The sequence below is a fragment of the Biomphalaria glabrata genome, chromosome 17 (genome assembly GCF_947242115.1).
Source record: "Biomphalaria glabrata chromosome 17, xgBioGlab47.1, whole genome shotgun sequence".
NCBI lineage: Eukaryota > Metazoa > Mollusca > Gastropoda > Planorbidae > Biomphalaria > Biomphalaria glabrata.
In genome coordinates, this window is record NC_074727.1 from 24,409,750 (window position 1) to 24,429,097 (window position 19,348).

Genomic DNA, 19,348 nt, shown 5'->3' on the forward strand with positions numbered 1-19,348 from the left:
TGGCCAGGATTATATTATAAAATATAATATATAGAAGGTTTAAATATAAAAGGAAGCACACATGCACGCACTAACTAACACACGCTCACATACAGACACACACACTCACACACTCGAAAGCCATTATGCTTTAAAATTTGTAATGAAAATTTTGTCTGGAGAGAGGTAGGACGGTGGCTATTGGTAGCTTGTAAGATCATAGCTTCTAAAATTCGTGCTGTAAATGTTAAAACCTCTTTGTCTACAATGAAGTCTATACATGTATTTCGGACCCACGGGGGGCTACTGTTGGTTTTAACATACCTCTCTCTCAAAACACATACATTTTCCTTCTTGTAAAAGTATTGTTGTAACTCCGCTCCCGCGCCGACACTGATGGTGCGCATCAGAGCACTGTTCAACACGAGTAGTAGAAAATAAATGAGTTCTACAGGAAGGACTGTTGTAGATCCGGCTGAAGTAATCTGCAGGTTGTGGGAACTGTCTGGGACTAAGCTCCGTCCTGCGTAATACCATTGAACTGTTTTGAGGACCTGGAGCGACACTGGGAAGTGTGTCAGTGGTCTGTTCTAGTGTTAAGCAGGACTTGTAGAACTTAAGACGTTATTCTCTGTGACTTGATAGCTGAGCTACATGTCAAACGTTTTGTTTATAGTTGTAAATAAATACATGGTCTATTGTTACCTCCTACCTTTCATTAAGTGCTTACTAGATTTACTACAGTATATAATGTTGTTAAAAGAAATAAAATAATAGAAGCACATTTGATTATAAAGTGACATTTATGCAAAAACATTTTTGGGGGGAAAACAATTTACCTTTAAATTTTATAGCGTCGTAGCTGTTTTATCTCAGTATCTGTCCATTAATCTATGCATGCCGGTACCTCCCCCATGTCTCTCTTGTTTATCTATCACTTTACTTTTTGGTTAAAATTAAAGGAATCATTACATATTTTATTCTCTTGTTCTTTGCAGTCTCCCTTTTATTGTTTGTTTGATTTAAATCAGTCAATCAATCAATCAATCAATCAATCTATCTATCAATCTATATTTCTATCTAACTATCTAATCTATCTATCTGTCTGTCTCTATGTATGTATGTATATATGTATGTAAGTATGTATGTATGTATGTATGTATGTATGTATGTATGTATGTATGTATGTATGTATGTATGTATGTATGTATGTATGTATGTATGTATGTATGTATGTATGCATGTATGTATGTATGTATGTATGTATGTATGTATGTATGTATGTATGTATGTATGTATGCATGTATGTATGCATGTATGTATGCATGTAAGTATGTATGTATGTATGCATGTAAGTATGTATGTACGTATGTATGTATGTATGTATGTATGTATGTATGTATGTATGTATGCATGTATGTATGTATGTATGTATGTATGTATGCATGTATGTATGCATGTAAGTATGTATGTATGTATGTATGCATGTATGTATGCATGTAAGTATGTATGTATGTATGTATGTATGTATGTATGTAAGTATGTATGTATGTATGTATGTATGTATGTATGTATGTATGTATGTATGTATGTATGTATGTATGTATGTATGTATGTATGTATGTATGTATGCATGTAAGTATGTATGTATGTATGTATGTATGTATGTATGTATGTATGTATGTATGTATGTATGTATGTATGTATGTATGTATGTATGCATGTAAGTATGTATGTATGTATGTATGTATCTATCTATCTATCTATCTATCTATCGATCGATCTATCTATATGTTTATCTATCTATCTATCTATCTATCTATCTATAAATAGATATATATATATATATATATATGTTTGTGTATGTTATGTGTTTGCTCTTTTTTGAAAGTTTATTATAAAATAAAAACAGACAGAAAACACAAAACGTATAGGTATCGTCTGCTTAGAAGAGACACATACATTGAGTTAAATTTTAGGTGTTCGCTAGTATTACCTACAGGGTATAGGTGTGTTTTCAATGTTATGTTCAAACTAGAACACTGCTGGTCTGAGAGAACGTGACCAAAACTGATAAGCTGAAATCTGATAAGTAAATATTTACCTAGAGTCAGACTTCTGCAATTTTATCTGTGAGGCACTCTGAGCTCTTGCACAAAACTTAATAAGACTTTTGTATGATTGTTTTGTCGTATACGTTTTAGACGTCCCGTCAGAAATGAAGATTATTATATACTAGCTCAAATGTCTTACAGGACGGCAGTGGATCGCGGCAGGGTTCAAACCTTTGGACTATCGTGACAACATTATGAGAGCATCCAACACAACCAGGCTGCCTATTTATCTCAAGTCGCTGGGGAGGCGACTCATGGGTGTCTCTCTACTTGCATATTTCAGTCAAAATATTTTGTGGGAAAAAAATAACCAAACATAAAAATCATATTGGTTTGAACATGACCAGATTGGGTTGTCATAACAAAATGGTCAGTTTGGGGATCGAACCCATGACATTCGCGTTATTAGCACGATAATTAATCAAACTCAAGTTTCTGAAATTTCCAGACTTCCAGACTTGCAAAATTGTTCCAACTATTTGAGCCCATAAAGAGAGTGTAAAATGTAAACTCTATAAAACGTAAGAATTTAACCCAAAAGAAGTTAGAATAACTTTCATGGGCGGGTGGGAGATTGGTGCAAGACGGTGGGAAAGAAGGTCAGACCTAATGGATAATAATAAAAGATAAAGAAGGAAACAGATTGGTAAGATGGCAGGCGGGACATTCAAGTACAGAACTAATACCATCAGTTTTAGATTTAACAAAAAAAACTACCCTTTCAGACCTTGCAATGATGTAAAGGTCATCTGTCTCTGTGACCCCGGTTAACGAGGATGACATATGGTCAGCTCAACTACCAACCACCTTTGCATTTCCCCAATTAATGGGCGGATTCAGAGGCGCCCTAAAGATCCCAAAATTAAAAATTCCAGTCTTCGCCAGGATTCGAACCAAGGACCCATCGGTTCAGAAGCCAAGCGCTTTACCACTCAGCCACTTTATATTAAAAAATCTAAGCTAGCTATTCTTCTTACTGACATTTTAAACTTTAAACTATTGATCTGACGTCTTCTCGCCGCTTCGTATTGATTTTTTTTTGTTTCCTATCGTAAAGTTGAAAAATTGAATGTTTACCACGTGACCCATGACTAAAATAATGGCATTGTGGTTCAGTGTGTTATTCCCCTGTATGGCTTATATTCTGAACACATTATCGCACTTTGCTGGTAACGCAAAATCACAAATATTATGTATATATATATATAGTATTTCTAGTTTTTAAAATCTTTTCTAAATCAACCCATTGTCTCTATGTCATAAGCAAACCAGAGCTCCCAAACTGCGTTCTATCTCGCCATAAAAAAAAATGTTCAGTTATGGATTGAGGGTAGGTACTGGGGTTGATTAGCACTAACACAATGTCAATTAACTTTTCTTTCTTTTTTTTTTATTCCGCCTTTCAGCTTTCAAACTCTGCATTCATTAAAAAAATATTCTAGCTGGATAGTGGACGGGTATTTCGAAAATAGCTCTGACGATTAAACTAACGATTATCCTAGAAATTTGACAGTTTTTGTATATCTTTTGGGAAACAAATAACTGCTTAATTGTCATTGAATATTCTTGATTGAGCGTTATAATATTTTTAAAAGTATAATCATCTCAATATTAGATTTAGCATGTGTCTTTTACTTGGAACTCGTTGGAACTCGCTCTGAGCGGGAATTCCCGCACTCAACTCTAATGTTTCTTTGTATTCAGTAACGAGGTGACTCAATAACTAGACGGACAGGAACATTTTGCGCACCGTCTGATGTAGAAATCACGGACTGGACTGTTCATAGAAGAACCTTTGTTATTTTGTATCCGCTGTCTCGTTCTCTCTCTCTCTCTATTCTTTTTCTTTCTCTCTAAAGCAATAACCATTTCTCTTTTTTTTTTCTCTTTCTTTCTGTTGCCTTTTTATCTCTTTATTATTCTCTTTTTTTAATCCATCTCGAGCACTGTTTCTTTATTTTTGCTGTTTTACTTTCTTTCTGTCTCTCTTCCCATCTCCTTGCTACCAACCCACCCCTCTGCCAAGTCTATTTCCCCTCAAGATGTATTCATTTCTTTGAACTTAAAGCCACATATGCTAATAAGTCAGTTCTGCATCCTTGTCTTTTATTGAAATCCACGTACACAGTCTCTTTTATTACAGTTTTTATAGAAAAAAAACATTCTTTTCAAAATAGAGGTTTTTGTGTGCGCGCTTCATTTTTTATTTGCTTTTTTTTTTTTGTATGTGTTACCGTTCTTGCTCTAATAAACAGCCCGGGCTTGGAAGATTGTTCAGAATGTAGTCTCAAATACCTTCCTGTTTGACAAGTGTAATCGTATTAATACAAGTGTATGACAATTCTGATATGTTGATACAGTTGATAACTTTTGTCATGAGTCCTACAAACAGGGTATATTATCAGATTGGTTCAATAACATTCTCATTACAAAGGCTAACATAATACAATTTTTAGGTACATATTATCAAATAGTATCTTGAACAATGTTTTCGATTAATTTTAACCAGTTTTCCTATTAACCGGATGTTTTAATGTTTTATTATAAAATGGATTATATATAAAAGATAACAGGACTATTTGTTATAATATAGAAGTATGCTATAGGTTGTTATAGTGACACCAGCGTGTTATCTGGAATGTTAAACTGAAACAAAGTAATAACAGCTAGTGATCAGCAGCTCACAGTTCTGGAGACAAAACAAAATGCTAAGAACTCAAAAGACACATTTCTTTGCCTATCGACTTGTTAGTTTTCTTATTTCTTCCAACCTGATTGGGTGTATTCTAACGGAGGACAAAGAGGCGGTAAGTTGATTTTTGTATTCTTAATACATAGGCTGAATAATTTCGATCATGGTGATGTGTGGCTGAGAGGCTGAGTTCGAATCCAGAGTAGAGGTGTCTAAAGGCAGCACAGAAACCGTCTCCCAGTTTGACCCAGATACCATTGTTTCCACTGGGTCACAAGAAATTGGACCGTAGCGCACTGCAAAAGCAATACACAAAAGTAATTGAAAACTAAAAAGTCTTGAGGTTGAATGTAAAGAATGTCAGGTTTTAGTGCAAGACTCCTCCCCCTTCTCCCACTCTGCTTTGATGGGTGGAGCTTGAAATGAAAGTTTGGAACAGGTTGGATTTATTGCTCTAGGGCCAAGTCAGTCGTCATAGAAGGCCTGAACACTGACCTGCAACGTCGCAACCCATGGTCAGTGAAGAACAATTGTTCGTTGCCACGTCACAGGTCTGTACGACATGGCAACGCGCTAATGGTCTCCATTGAACACAGGTCGCTACGTTGCAGGTCAGTGTTAATGCCTTCTATAAAGAATGGCCTCGCCTAGACTAACTGTGCCAAGCTTTGTTTGTCCTGGGGTGGGGGGGGGGACAATACATAGGTCATGGGGAAAAAACGACGCGTCCAATGGAACTGATCGTCTGCGACTTTATTATGAACCTTACATAAGTTTTAATGGGCCGCACAGCGCTACGGGCAGGATATTGCCCGATGATCGGAGTTTGGGCGTCATCACATTAGACACTCCAGAAAGAAAAATAAAGTTCTCTCTCCTTGTCCAGAAGAAATAATTTAACATTATACTAACATTGTCTATGTCTAGTTGTGAAACTACATCTAGAAATGCTGAGTCCTTTATTTCACACTTTTTAAAATGAGTATTTCAAAGAATTAAGACATTTAATTATACTTTTGGAAACACAAGTCGTTGCTAATTATCGTACAGTTCAGAGATTCCCTTACGTGGGGCGTATACATTAAAACTCACCTGTCAGTTTGACCAACGATTAATGAGAGACCAGGACAGCGACCATCCGACTTAACTGGTGTGTTGCCAATTTATTTCCGGTACTAACTAGATTTCGATGGACACATGGACACCCTAAAAATAGTTTTCAATAATTCGAACATAAGACGTCTCGATTCGGAAGTTAAGCGCTTTACCACTCGGCCACCACGATTCTCTCTCTCTCTCTCTCTCTCTCTCTCTCTGTATATATAAATATATATATATATATATATATATATATCATGGGCGTAGCCAGGATTTTTTTTCGGGGAGGGTTTTGGGGATTCCCCCCCCCGACCCCCCCCCCCCGCGGAAAAAATTATATGTATATATATATATATATGTGTGTGTGTGTGTGTGTACATAAATAATCTTTATTACATTCTGACCCTTTCGGAAGACATTTTTATTGTTTATTGTAGACTCCCCGCCCTTGCTAGCAAGGGGGTCTGGGGTAGTTCGCAGCGCTCCCCCAGCGCGGGCCGAAGCCCCGCTGCCAAGCACTATTTCTGGTATTGAAAGCCAACAAAATGCATATTCTGAGGTATCGACAGTGCATTATCTTGCTATTAAAAAAGTTTTATTTCAAAAACCTAATGTGCTATTCTTACTGACTTAGACCCTCTCAATTTCGGCAGAAGACTATTCACACTTTATTAATGGAGCCCAAGCCAATGGTAGAAATTTGTAACCTTTCTTGATTACGCTCTTGAAATTACATGCCTGTATTTCGCTTTAGATTTTATATCGAAAAGGAAAGTTTTTTCGTCAAATCATCTGTTGAGGGGTTTTAAACTAAGAAATCTCTAGAGTTTTTTTGTTTTGTTTTTAATTCAAAACCCCATTTAGCTACGATCTTAGAATTTGGTGACTGTAGTTTGCTTTAAAATAATATTGAAGAGAGAGGTTTTCAACTCTAAACGCTCTGTATGGGAATTTTAAACTCAAAACCATCTGGAGGGGTTTTAATTAAACTTTAAAGAAAAAGCCATCAGCATGAACTTGGCTTGTTTTGGCTACCTAGAAGGGGGCTCGAGGTTCGACACCCGACTCGGGCAGAGTTGTGTTTACTGAGCGCCTAAAGGCAGCACGGAAAACCAACTCCTAGATACCCCCTTCCCCCACTGGTCCACAAATGAGATTGGACCAAAGCGCTCTGAGCATGCTATAAGCATGAAAGTAGCGCTATATAAAAGCTATAATAATATAATAATAATCTGGAGGAGGGGGATTTAAACTCAAAACCCCTTTGTCTACGCTCATAGATTTTATAGTGTGTAATTTGCTTTTTTTTTATATTGAAGAGGTACTTTTTAGCTTCAAACCCCAACTGGAGGGGGGGGGGGTTAAACTCAAAACCCCTTTGGCTACGCTCATAGAATTTTGAGTGTGTAATTTGCTTTTTTTATATTGAAGATGGGGTTTATCGTAAATTTTGGAGGGGGTTTTAAAATCAAAATCTTCCTCAACTGTGCTGTTGGAATTTGGGGATTGTTGTTTGCATTTTTTTTTGTTTTGTTTTATAGAAGAGGGGGATTTAACTGCAAAAACCTCTGGTAGGGGGTTTAAAATTCAAAACCCCCTGTAGGGGGGTTTAAACTCAAAGCCCCCTGGTAGAGGGATTTGTATCTCAAAACCCCCTGATAGGGTTTTTTTAAATCTCAAAACCCTCTGGTAGGGGGATTTAAACTCAAACCCCCCTGGTAGAGGGTTTTTAACTCAAAACTGCCTCGGCTGTGCTGTGGTAAGTGATGATTTAGTATTAAAATCTCACCAAAAATAAACAAAATGAAAGCAAAAATCAGTCACTTAATTCCGTTCATTTCGGGGGGGGGGGTTGAACCCCAAGAACCCCCCCCCCTGGCTACGCCCATGATATATATATATACATAAATTAATATATATATTTGTGTACATATATACTGATTTTTCGGCTACCTTCGAAGATTAAAATTCTCCTTTCAGACCTTGTGATCTTTAGGACAGATGATGTAAGATCATTAGTTTCTGTGGCCCACAGTTAACGAGGTTGTCATGTGGCCAGCACAACGATCAACCGCCTTTACTTTCCCTCAATAATGTCAGGTATTTATTAGAGCTGGGTGGACACAGTTGCGCCTAAAGAATCAAAAATTAAAAATCCAATCTTTTAAAAGGATTCGAACCCGCTTTTAAATTTCCTAGCCCGTCTACTCCAGTATATTAATCGACACTCTTGGGGAGAGATAGGCCTATGTATCTGGAGGTGCGAAAGGTGCGGTCGCATCGGGTGAAACCATTTTGGGGATGACAACCAAGTTGAAAAAAATTATATCTTGGCAAAAGCAGACACATCGGAAAAGATAATTATATTAAAATCTCTAGATATATGCCCAAATATGCCTAGACACGTCTAGATGGTAGTTGAAGTGTAAATGACAAAGCACAACGTTATACCACTTCTGTCTTAAAACAAAAGAAACCAGTTCAGGTGAGGTTAAGTCTGTTTCTAATTTTAATTAAATATTATTGTAAAATTTGCAATAACATTTTAATAAATGTCTGAAACAGTGGGATTTTATAATAGAGTTGACACTCATTTTACATTTGAGTAAAAATCAATAATAGTAGGTAATCAACTCACTGTATTTGTTCAACAAAAAGAACTAACTAGCAATAGTGTTTATTGGGACATATTTGAAGAAATTAATGGGAAAGGGATGACACACTGAGCTACCGCACCAGGTGCAACATTTGAATCAGTATTATATTCCACGAGTTATTTAATAAAATCTATTTTATAATGATCCATTGACACTTTTTCCATTGTGACCTTAGATATAAATTTTTGTACCAGTGCTCGAATCTATGAATGAAGCTTGATTTTTTTTTAATAGAAGCTTGATTTAGTAATGAAGAAGTCTGTGACCTTTGTAAAAGACTTACTTCCCCTGAAGTTTTTCATTTAAAAGTGGGTTGTTTTTGTTGTTGTTGTTGTTTTTTAAAATCTGCATGCACAGATAATTTAAAAATTAGAAGGTTCACTTTCGGAAAAGAAAAAAGTTGCCGTTGCATGAGAACTTTGAATGATCTAAAATATCATGATGTCCGATTTTCATTTTCTCTTCTAGTTTCTGAGATCTAAACGGGACGGACGGACGGACAGACGGACAGAAAGGCCAAACAAAACTAAAAGCGTCTTTTTCCCTTTCGGGGCTGCTAAAAAATACGCTTGTCTGAATTCGAAGTCGAGCCTCAATTATAGAGGGCCGACATGTTTTGGCTGTTGAGCTTTTCAAGTACTTATAAAAATAGAAGGATTTTATTAGTCTATTGTTAGTTTAAAATGTTAAGCTTTAGTTTGCCAGTGTACAACTTTGCGTAATTTTTGTCACTGGTCACCCACCGCCGATTTAGTACATTCTTCATATATAAAATTAATTAATTACAACTAAATGATTAATTAATTGGTTAATATTTCGATTGATTCATTTGTTGTCATCGACAATGAATAATTGCGTGAAGTTTTTACTTGGTCAGAAAAAGGGAAGTTGGAGAAATAACGTGTCAAAGAATTGTTCCAGACAGACAGACAGACTGACAGAGTGACTTTATATAAGCTCGGTAATGAAATGTTTCTTAAAATAGGAAAAGTCTTGAAAGCATTCGTTAAATAAAATAGTTATTTAAATCTCTCCACTTTTCATGGCCATGAACCAACGGATTATAAATATGCGTTGTATTCCAGTCTCAGGATATAACAGGTACAATTTTACATTTGGTCGTTTAAGAACAATTCCTGTAATGACGTTTTATAACAGCATTTTTTTTTTACTTTTAAGAACTTATGAATAATTGCGTTTAAACAAAATATTGTGTACCTCGTCCCAATGCCCCCTCCCCACGAAAAACAACACCTGGTTAAGCAAATATATAAATCGACTCAGAGTGTATAAGATTGTAATGATAGGCTTATAGAGCCAGACAGAAAAAGGTGGCAAACTGTTCCTGAGAGTCTATTTATTTAACCCTATGAATAGGGCCTACTTGGGGGAAAACCCGCTAACGTATGTCTGTTCAAAAGAAAGATTAGCTAGTAATTCTTTTCCCAAAGATATACATAAACTTCCAAGAAAATCATTATAGAATCGAGAATCTTATTGAGAATCGAGCACACCTACCCAGGTATTTGGTGGTGGTGTTTTTTTTTAGCCGATGATAATGATAAAGAATTTGCAAGCTAAAGAAACTTAGCTAGAAGATACCCTATGTTTGCTAGATAATTAACTTTTTCTTAATCCTTCTCTTTTCTTTCCACACCTACATAAATATATTCAAGGTCCTCTGGAAAGATCAGGACATTTTGACATGACAATGTGACCAAATGACCTGGTCATTCACACGTGAGCTCTTAGTTCCTTTGATGAGACAACTTGTGCGTTGAAGTCCTAGTTTGCCATGTCAAACGTGGACGAAGTATACTTTGTGTTCAATAGCTCCAAACATAGTTATGAAAGGCTACAATTCGCATCAAAAGGTGAACTACGTGTAGAGTAAAGAGGCCAAACACATGTCATGTAAAGAGGCCAAACACATGTGTTGTAAAGAGGCGAAATACATGCTATGTGAAGAGGCGAAACACATGCTGTGTGAAGAGGCGAAACACATGCTGTGTGAAGAGGCGAAACACATGCTATGTGAAGAGGCGAAACACATGCTGAGTGAAGAGGCGAAACACATGCTGAGTGAAGAGGCGAAACACATGCTGAGTGAAGAGGGAAACACAAGAGGCGAAACACAAGAGGCGAAACACAAGAGGCGAAACACATGGGTTGTAAAAAGGTGAAATACGTACATTATAAAAAGGCAATCTGCAAGTGTGTAAGGGAATTTACTTTGTTTTCAAATGTCTAGTGAGACATATAAGATGTAATGTAACAATGAAAATGTTGAGCTTTCCAAAAAAACGCGTACACAAGGATTAGTCGTAATTCATAGGCTTATCATGTCATAAGCTGTTGGCTAATCAGATACACATTTCACCCGCTTTCAAGAGTGCAGCACCATTGCTATAACTACTTTCACTGCAATGACCTCCCTTTGAAGTAGTCACTTTCGTTGACCTAAATTATTTCCTGTATCACGTCCAATTAACTCATTGGCGAATATTGTATGCCCTCTTTTAATTACGAAGTGACCATGGGTCATCCAAGAGAAATGAGACGAAAAAGCGGAACTAGGTCGCCCACAAAAACAAAGAAATTTAACAAACTCTGTTAGTTTAGTTTGTCATTTTAACTCTCACAGCGCCTTTTGAGCTTACGTTTTTTTTTTTGTTCACAGCGCACTATAAATTTAATTATTATTATTTTTACTATCCCAAAAAAATTCAAGGCCATTATTTACATTAGGGTAATATTCATACGTTTAGTTAAAACCATTAAATTCATTTAACCTTGGGTGACCTCTAATCTGGCAAGGATGGTTGCATCGCTAGCGCATTGGACTGTTTAGTAAGGCCCCAAGTTTACTCCCTTTGCAGGGCTTCAACAAGTCGGCTAATCAAGTGGGCTTTGAGTGTTTGTGTGTGCGTGTATGTGTGTGCGCGCGTGTGTGTGTGACCTGGTTATTTGGTCACATTGTGAATGCTAGGAAGAAATTTCTTTTCTAGGAAGACCTTGAAAATATATTTATGCAAACGTGTAACTATTGTAAAGAAACGCCAGCTTAAAATATATGGCCATATTAAAAGATCCACGGGGCTCGCAAAGACCTTCCTTCAGGGAACAGTACCAGGAAAAAGAAGAGGCAGAGAAAGCGATGGGAGGACTACATAAAAGAATGAACAGGCCTACGATTGATAGAGGTTTTAAACAAGGCAAAAGACAGGGAGGAATGGAGAAAGACGGTCGACAAATCGTGCATGGTACCCCAATGGTCCAACAGACTAAGAGACAGGTCAAAGGTCAACGTGTAGGTTTGGACAGAAAAGAGAGAGAAGGCTGATGAACAAGTTAATAATGATCTAACAATCCAGAAAGGTCTCTGTTTAGAAGACTATGTACGGAAAGTAAAGCTAGCTCTAGGGATCAGTGGTCAGTGGTCAGTAACTATTGAGTGTCAATATCTTCACCATTGTTCCTTTATTTGCATACTATTTATCAACACGTCTTCTTCCGCCGCCGTGTAGCGCTAAGTCAGAAATAAGATATAGTGATAGAACTAACAAACTAGAACTAGTGATAGAACTAACAAACTAGAACTAGTGATAGAACTAACAAACTAGAACTAGTGATAGAACTAACTAACTAGAACTAGTGATAGAACTAACAAACTAGAACTAGTGATAGAACTAACTAACTAGAACTAGTGATAGAACTAACTAACTAGAACTAGTGATAGAACTAACAAACTAGAACTAGTGGTGGAACTAACAAACTAGAACTAGCGATAGAACTAACAAACTAGAACTAGTGGTGGAACTAACAAACTAGAACTAGTGGTGGAGCTAACAAACTAGAACTAGTGGTGGAGCTAACAAACTAGAACTAGTGGTGGAACTAACAAACTAGAACTAGTGATAGAACTAACAAACTAGAACTAGTGGTAAAACAAACTAGAACTGAGCCGCTCTATATTAAACTAGTTATGGGCGCACAAATTAAAAACAAAGCTTTAACATTTTCAAGTACATAAGAAATGAGGAGGTTTAATAGCAGATAAAAGCCTTCCCCGTCTGTGGCTAGGTTTGTTTTGACAAGCTTATATAAGAACAGGACAGATTTTAAAATTATTAAGTATGTTTAGAAAATAGTAAACAGTAAAAAGATTCACCAATCGTCAAGAGGAGATAACACACCAGATGTTCCTACGTCAAATTATACTTGTGGATTTAGGTGCAGTTAATATTTGGCTAAATGCTTTAAAGAAGCAAAAATATATCGCTCAATACTGCAAGATTTATCTCTCTTTTGTCTACATATATTGAAATTTGTTAATTACCACATATTAATTATTTCATTAAATACTTTTTATTCGTGTATTGAGATGGATAATGAATAATTATGCTAAATTCTACTTGATCTGAGAAACAGAAATAACTTCTACAAGATTGGTTCCAGACAGAGTGAGCTAATATAAGCTTTGTACAAATCTGTAAATTTTACTTTGTTGGTTGTTTTTACATTCACTCGATCGACTTCACTTACGCTGCTATCTGCTGAAATAAGCTGTCAGCCCTCTGCTGCTATCTGCTGAAGTAAACTGTCAGCCCTCTGCTGCTATCTGCTGAAGTAAACTGTCAGCCCTCTGCTGCTATCTGCTGAAGTAAGCTGTCAGCCCTCTGCTGCTTTCTGCTGAAGTAAACTGTCAGCCCTCTGCTGCTATCTGCTGAAGTAAGCTGTCAGCCCTCTGCTGCTATCTGCTGAAGTAAGCTGTCAGCCCTCTGCTGCTATCTGCTGAAGTAAGCTGTCAGCCCTCTGTTGCTATCTGCTGAAGTAAACTGTCAGCCCTCTGCTGCTATCTGCTGAAGTAAACTGTCAGCCCTCTGCTGCTATCTGCTGAAGTAAGCTGTCAGCCCTCTGCTGCTTTCTGCTGAAGTAAACTGTCAGCCCTCTGCTGCTATCTGCTGAAGTAAGCTGTCAGCCCTCTGCTGCTATCTGCTGAAGTAAGCTGTCAGCCCTCTGCTGCTATCTGCTGAAGTAAGCTGTCAGCCCTCTGTTGCTATCTGCTGAAGTAAGCTGTCAGCCCTCTGCTGCTATCTGCTGAAGTAAGCTGTCAACCCTCTGCTGCTATCTGCTGAAGTAAGCTATCAGCCCTCTGCTGCTATCTGCTGAAGTAAGCTGTCAGCCCTCTGCTGCTATCTGCTGAAGTAAGCTGTCAGCCCTCTGCTGCTATCTGCTGAAGTAAGCTGTCAGCCCTCTGCTGCTATCTGCTGAAGTAAACTGTCAGCCCTCTGCTGCTATCTGCTGAAGTAAGCTGTCAGCCCTCTGCTGCTTTCTGCTGAAGTAAACTGTCAGCCCTCTGCTGCTATCTGCTGAAGTAAGCTGTCAGCCCTCTGCTGCTATCTGCTGAAGTAAGCTGTCAGCCCTCTGCTGCTATCTGCTGAAGTAAGCTGTCAGCCCTCTGTTGCTATCTGCTGAAGTAAACTGTCAGCCCTCTGCTGCTATCTGCTGAAGTAAACTGTCAGCCCTCTGCTGCTATCTGCTGAAGTAAGCTGTCAGCCCTCTGCTGCTTTCTGCTGAAGTAAACTGTCAGCCCTCTGCTGCTATCTGCTGAAGTAAGCTGTCAGCCCTCTGCTGCTATCTGCTGAAGTAAGCTGTCAGCCCTCTGCTGCTATCTGCTGAAGTAAGCTGTCAGCCCTCTGTTGCTATCTGCTGAAGTAAGCTGTCAGCCCTCTGCTGCTATCTGCTGAAGTAAGCTGTCAACCCTCTGCTGCTATCTGCTGAAGTAAGCTATCAGCCCTCTGCTGCTATCTGCTGAAGTAAGCTGTCAGCCCTCTGCTGCTATCTGCTGAAGTAAGCTGTCAGCCCTCTGCTGCTATCTGCTGAAGTAAGCTGTCAGCCCTCTGCTGCTATCTGCTGAAGTAAGCTGTCAGCCCTCTGCTGCTAGACTGACTATCCTTTAGCGTTGCGCTCTTGGTGGTAGAAACATACAACTTGATATGTAGCATGCGAAATGGAAAACGAATGAAAAGATGACATACCTAACATATAAAAGATATATAAAATGAAAGACCCCAGATCTATTGAGACAAGACAGCGGCGTAGCTAGGATGGGCGGAGGGGGAATCCAAATTTGAAATCCATCCAGGCCCCCACTTGAGTGGGACTCCGATATTTGTTTTTACATTAAATAATACGCCATTATCTCATGGCATGATGTTGAATGTCAAAATTCAAAGGCCCCCAAATCCTTAGCTACGTCTCTGAGACGAGGACTGAATGGGTCAGTGAGCTTCCTCAAATAATTATATAGAGATTCTATTTGGACACACTTGTTGATGAAGGAAGTTAGTTATAACAGTTAAAAAAATGAAAGGCCTATATGAAATTGAATACATGTATTACTGTTAGCAAAAGACTTTCCGGTGACTCCTATAACTAAGAAGAACATAAAATGCTTTTATTTGAGTGAGATTTTCGCGAAAAACCAAACAATATTCAGAACGCTAAATAGAATTTCAAATTGCCAACGAAATAAAATTTAAAAACAGGAGGTTAAAATATGTAATTCAGCGGTTCTCAAATGTGCACGTAACTTTGTGAGACATTGCATATCTACACTTTAGTTTCGGATACACACACACAAATCTAGCTATTTGTTGGTTTGCCGCCATGTTTGAAACTACCCAATAGAAATGTCACATTGTGGAATAATCTCGGTCCTACAAAAAATGACAAAGAATTTAAAAAAAAAAAGTTACCGAATATTTTTATATGGCTGAGTGGTAAAACGCTTGGCTTCCGAACAGGATCGGGTTCGAATCCTGGCGAGGACTTTTTTGTTTATTTCATGATCTTTAGGGCTCTTCTGAGACCACCCGGCTGTAATGGGTAACTGACATTAGTTGGGGAAATTAAAGGAGGTTGGTCGTTGTGCTGGCCACATGACACCCTCGTTAACCATGGGCCACAGAAACAGATGACCTTTACATCATCTGCCCTATAGATCGCAAGGTCTGAAATGGGAACTTTACTTTACTATTATAAATACTTTTCAACATTTTTAACATTTGTTGCTAAACTTTTTAATTATAAAAATTCATATTTTAAATGATTCTGTTATAAAAAAAATGTAATTTACAAATTAGCAAATATCATCTTGACACGGGGTCGTGGTGGTTGAGTGGTTGAAATTGGCTTCCGAACCTATGGTCCTGGGTTCGAATCTTGTTGAAGACATGGATTTTGAATTTCTGAATTTTTAGGGCGCCCACGAGTCCACCCAACTCTAATGGTTGGGGAAAGTAAAGGCAATTGGTTGTTGTGCTGGCCACATGACACCCTGCTTGTTAACCATTGACCAAAGAAACATATGAATAACATCACTGGAATATTATAAACACAGGACCATGTTGGCTCATGTGCGACCACAAGGTCAGTCAATCTAATCTTATCAGTCTCATTCAAACGATCTTATTCCGTAGATATGGAAAAAAAAAGGCACAAGCGTCTCTGTACTTATCTCCTAATACGCAGTGAAGATTAAACTACTGCCCGCAGGCTACATCCGACCCCTCGAGACCTTTAACAGTGCTTACTGAAGCCTTACAGAATCGTTTTCCGGCTCGAAGATATTTTACAGTATTGCTGCCAGTGATCAATTTAATGTGGCCTTAACTAAAAGTAAAGAACTGAGATCGTTGTCACTGGACTGTATAAAGTGAGATGTCTTGAAGAGGAACATATTGTCTGTCATTTTCAAAGGAAAAAAAATTCAAATTCAATGTGACATTATACGCCTATTGAAATTAAAGCCTGTTGAATGTAGGTCAATATGTTTGGAAATGAATGGAAGAATTAAATAAACTTCCTATTGATAATATAAAATGATCAACATTCATGAACTAGCCAATATTTTATTGTGGGTTGGTAAACTTTAAAAGTTGGCATTTACGAGAAAAATTACTTAACAGCTAAACACAAACAAGAAAAAGAAAACATGGAATCAAAGTACATGCCATAGGACGATAGGACATGCCATAGGACGATAGGTCATGCCATAGGACATATTCTAAGGCCAACTTCCATCTACTGTACCCTAACTTTCCATTACATCTTTACTAAAGTGATATTAGATTTATCCTTATGTGTCACATAATCTATCCTGCATGCCAAAAGCACTATCCCAATATGCCATGGGATCTATCTCAACGTGATATAGGATCTATCCCATAATGCAACAAGATCTTTATCTACGAGCTATGTGATCTATCCCTTAAGTTCATGTCCCTAAGTCCGTCAACTGATACAGAAAATCAAGATAAAGAGTTTTATTTTTCGTTTGTTTGTCTGTTTGTCATAGTACCTATTGCACGTTTTTCTTTTCTTCACATGTGGTCAGCGGTGTTCCCCGTGTGACAGTAATGCCTGCATCGACGAATGTAGGAATTGTTGTCCAGATGGTTTCTTTTTCGATGTCACATCTTGCAACGTAACGTCTACTCTGACAACAACAAATTGGACACTGTCCAGCTTGTCAAGTCACAACTCAACCTCAGCAACCACCATCACCACCACAGCTACACCTAGCACAACATTATCAACCATTCAACACTCTACTCAGACGGATAATACAAGTAAGTATATATATATATATATATATAGTATAGTAATAATAATAATAATAAGGCTTGTCTTCGAGTCCGAAGATTAGTGAGGAGTGCAGAATTTCCCGTGGTTGCACAGCCGTGACCTACATATTTTGCCACATCTAGGGCAAGCATAACCATTGTCCGCAGGTGGTCGATTTAGATTTTCTTTTCGCCGTTTCTGCGTTTAACAATTAATATCGAAATCTAATGGGTCGGACACCTATCCCGTTTTGGGGGATGGCCGCAACTAATCCGCTATAGGCGTAATAAATCTTAACTAATTAAACTTGATATAACTTGAGTCACTTTGTGAACAATACTAAATAAACCTTTATATTATAGATAAGAGACAAAATCAATTTGTTATGAAACGAAACTAAATGTAGTAGACTTTAGTAATGATATAAAATGGTATTCTGAACCAAATCTAACTCACTACAAGAACACGTTCTTTCAGACTGGCAATATAGAGTCGTCTGTCCTAAGACTGCTGACGACCATGACATTTATTGTGCATCATTCACAACCAATCGCTAACCTCTTCATGTCGTCACCATAGAAACACACACACACACTTCATAACACTCGGTCGCTATATTTTCCCCTTACTGGCATTGAAGAAAGCAGCTGGCAGAAGATGACATCTGAAAGAGACGAAAATATCTCACGAACATCGCGGGACAAACTTTTGAAACCCAAAGAAAAGCCTATCCAAAAACAGGTGCAGACAACGTAAAGAAAACTTATATAGATCCCAGTGGGACAATGGCTTTGTCAGCGTAAGATTTAGCAAAATTTCCAGGTTACAAATGGGTACGTGTTGTAAAGTGAAATACACTGTATTCATGTCCTTAACATTCTGAATTGAAGACATTGAGATGTCATTGAACGTTTTGGAAAAGAAAAAAAAAAGAAAAACATGTAAAAAACACTTTTAAAAAACAACAAAGCTTATTTTAAGTGTAATTGTATCAATTAGTTTGGATCAGTCATTTAATTACGTTTGTAATAGATCTAGACTAACAATAATAAATCTTTACGATTAAAAAATATTTTTTACCAATTGTTTCATATGAAAATAAACACAATGGCAAACATTTATCAATGAGCTGACGGTATTATTCAGTTTTTGAAACAATAAAAGAGCTTTTCAAAGTGTTTTATTAAACTTAGTCATAATATTTTTTTTTTTTGCCAAGTTACTCATCTTTGCAACTTCTACCGTGAAGACAGTTCCGCCGCACTCGATATCTGAGCCACACTTGTAGATCCAGGGGTAGGACAAGATTGTCATCGCAAGAAGGGAAAATAAATTTTAGCACTCCCCTGTGTTTCAAATGCTTCCTAACAGCATGCTTTTCATATTAAGAAATAGAAGGATATGACGCGCGGGCCTTAGTTTGAGTATCCCTGATCTAGTGCATTGGTTTTACATCTATGTCAAACATGACGAATGTTCCCATCACATTTTTTAATTTTGCCACGCAAATAAAAGTAGAATGTAGAAATGGATTTACGATATTTAAAATATTGTGAAAATTAGTCTAGGAATTTTGTTCTTTAATAGGGATCCATTTAGGAATTTTTTTACATTTTTAGGGCCTTATGGTTATGGGAGGGACATTAATTATACTGTACTGTGTCCAATTCGATCTAAGAAACATTTATGCCAAGTTTTATCATGATCAGTCAAAAGGTTTTGATTTCTATGCGGTACATACATACATATACCTGACATTTAATTATATATATTAGATTAAACAAACTTTGGGACATAAGTTGAACTCTATGCAATATTGTTCTTTCAGCGACCACGTCCAACACAACCCACAATTCAACATCGTTACCTGCAAGTCACACTTCTAGTGTCCCTACAGTGCCATCTACACCACAGATTCCCGATTACTGCAGGAAATGTGAGGACCCGAACTGCGCCAAATGCACAAACACAATTTGTGAGCACTGCCTTAAAGGCTATGTGCTGAATGAAACCAATGGATCTTGCTATCCGAATGTCCCAGGTAACTACAGCTAGTGTGTATTGGGGATAGAGCTGATTATTACTGAAATATGTGAATGGCAAAAAAAAAAAAAAGCCAAAGTAAGAAAACAAATCAATCTGTGTTTGCATTTCTTTGATGCTTTTGAAAGTTGTTT

General features: G+C 37.5%; 1 protein-coding gene across 10 annotated transcripts in view; it reads left to right on the forward strand.

Annotated features, from left to right (window-relative positions):
• Positions 1-19,348, forward strand: part of LOC106050795 (uncharacterized) — a 40,584-nt gene that overhangs the window by 7,423 nt on the left and 13,813 nt on the right. For 5 of the 10 annotated variants that reach the window (XR_008775528.1, XR_008775527.1, XM_056015047.1 and 2 more), the window contains exons 2-4: positions 4,660-4,900; positions 16,942-17,176; positions 19,000-19,212. Coding sequence is in view for 8 of the 10 variants with exons in the window: in XM_056015047.1 (XP_055871022.1) it covers positions 4,799-4,900; positions 16,942-17,176; positions 19,000-19,212 (550 nt within the window). In the remaining 2 variants the exon portion in view is untranslated. The remainder of the gene's footprint in view (positions 1-4,659; positions 4,901-16,941; positions 17,177-18,999; positions 19,213-19,348) is intronic. The other 5 variants (XM_056015048.1, XM_056015052.1, XM_056015051.1 and 2 more) reach the window with 2 other exon arrangements.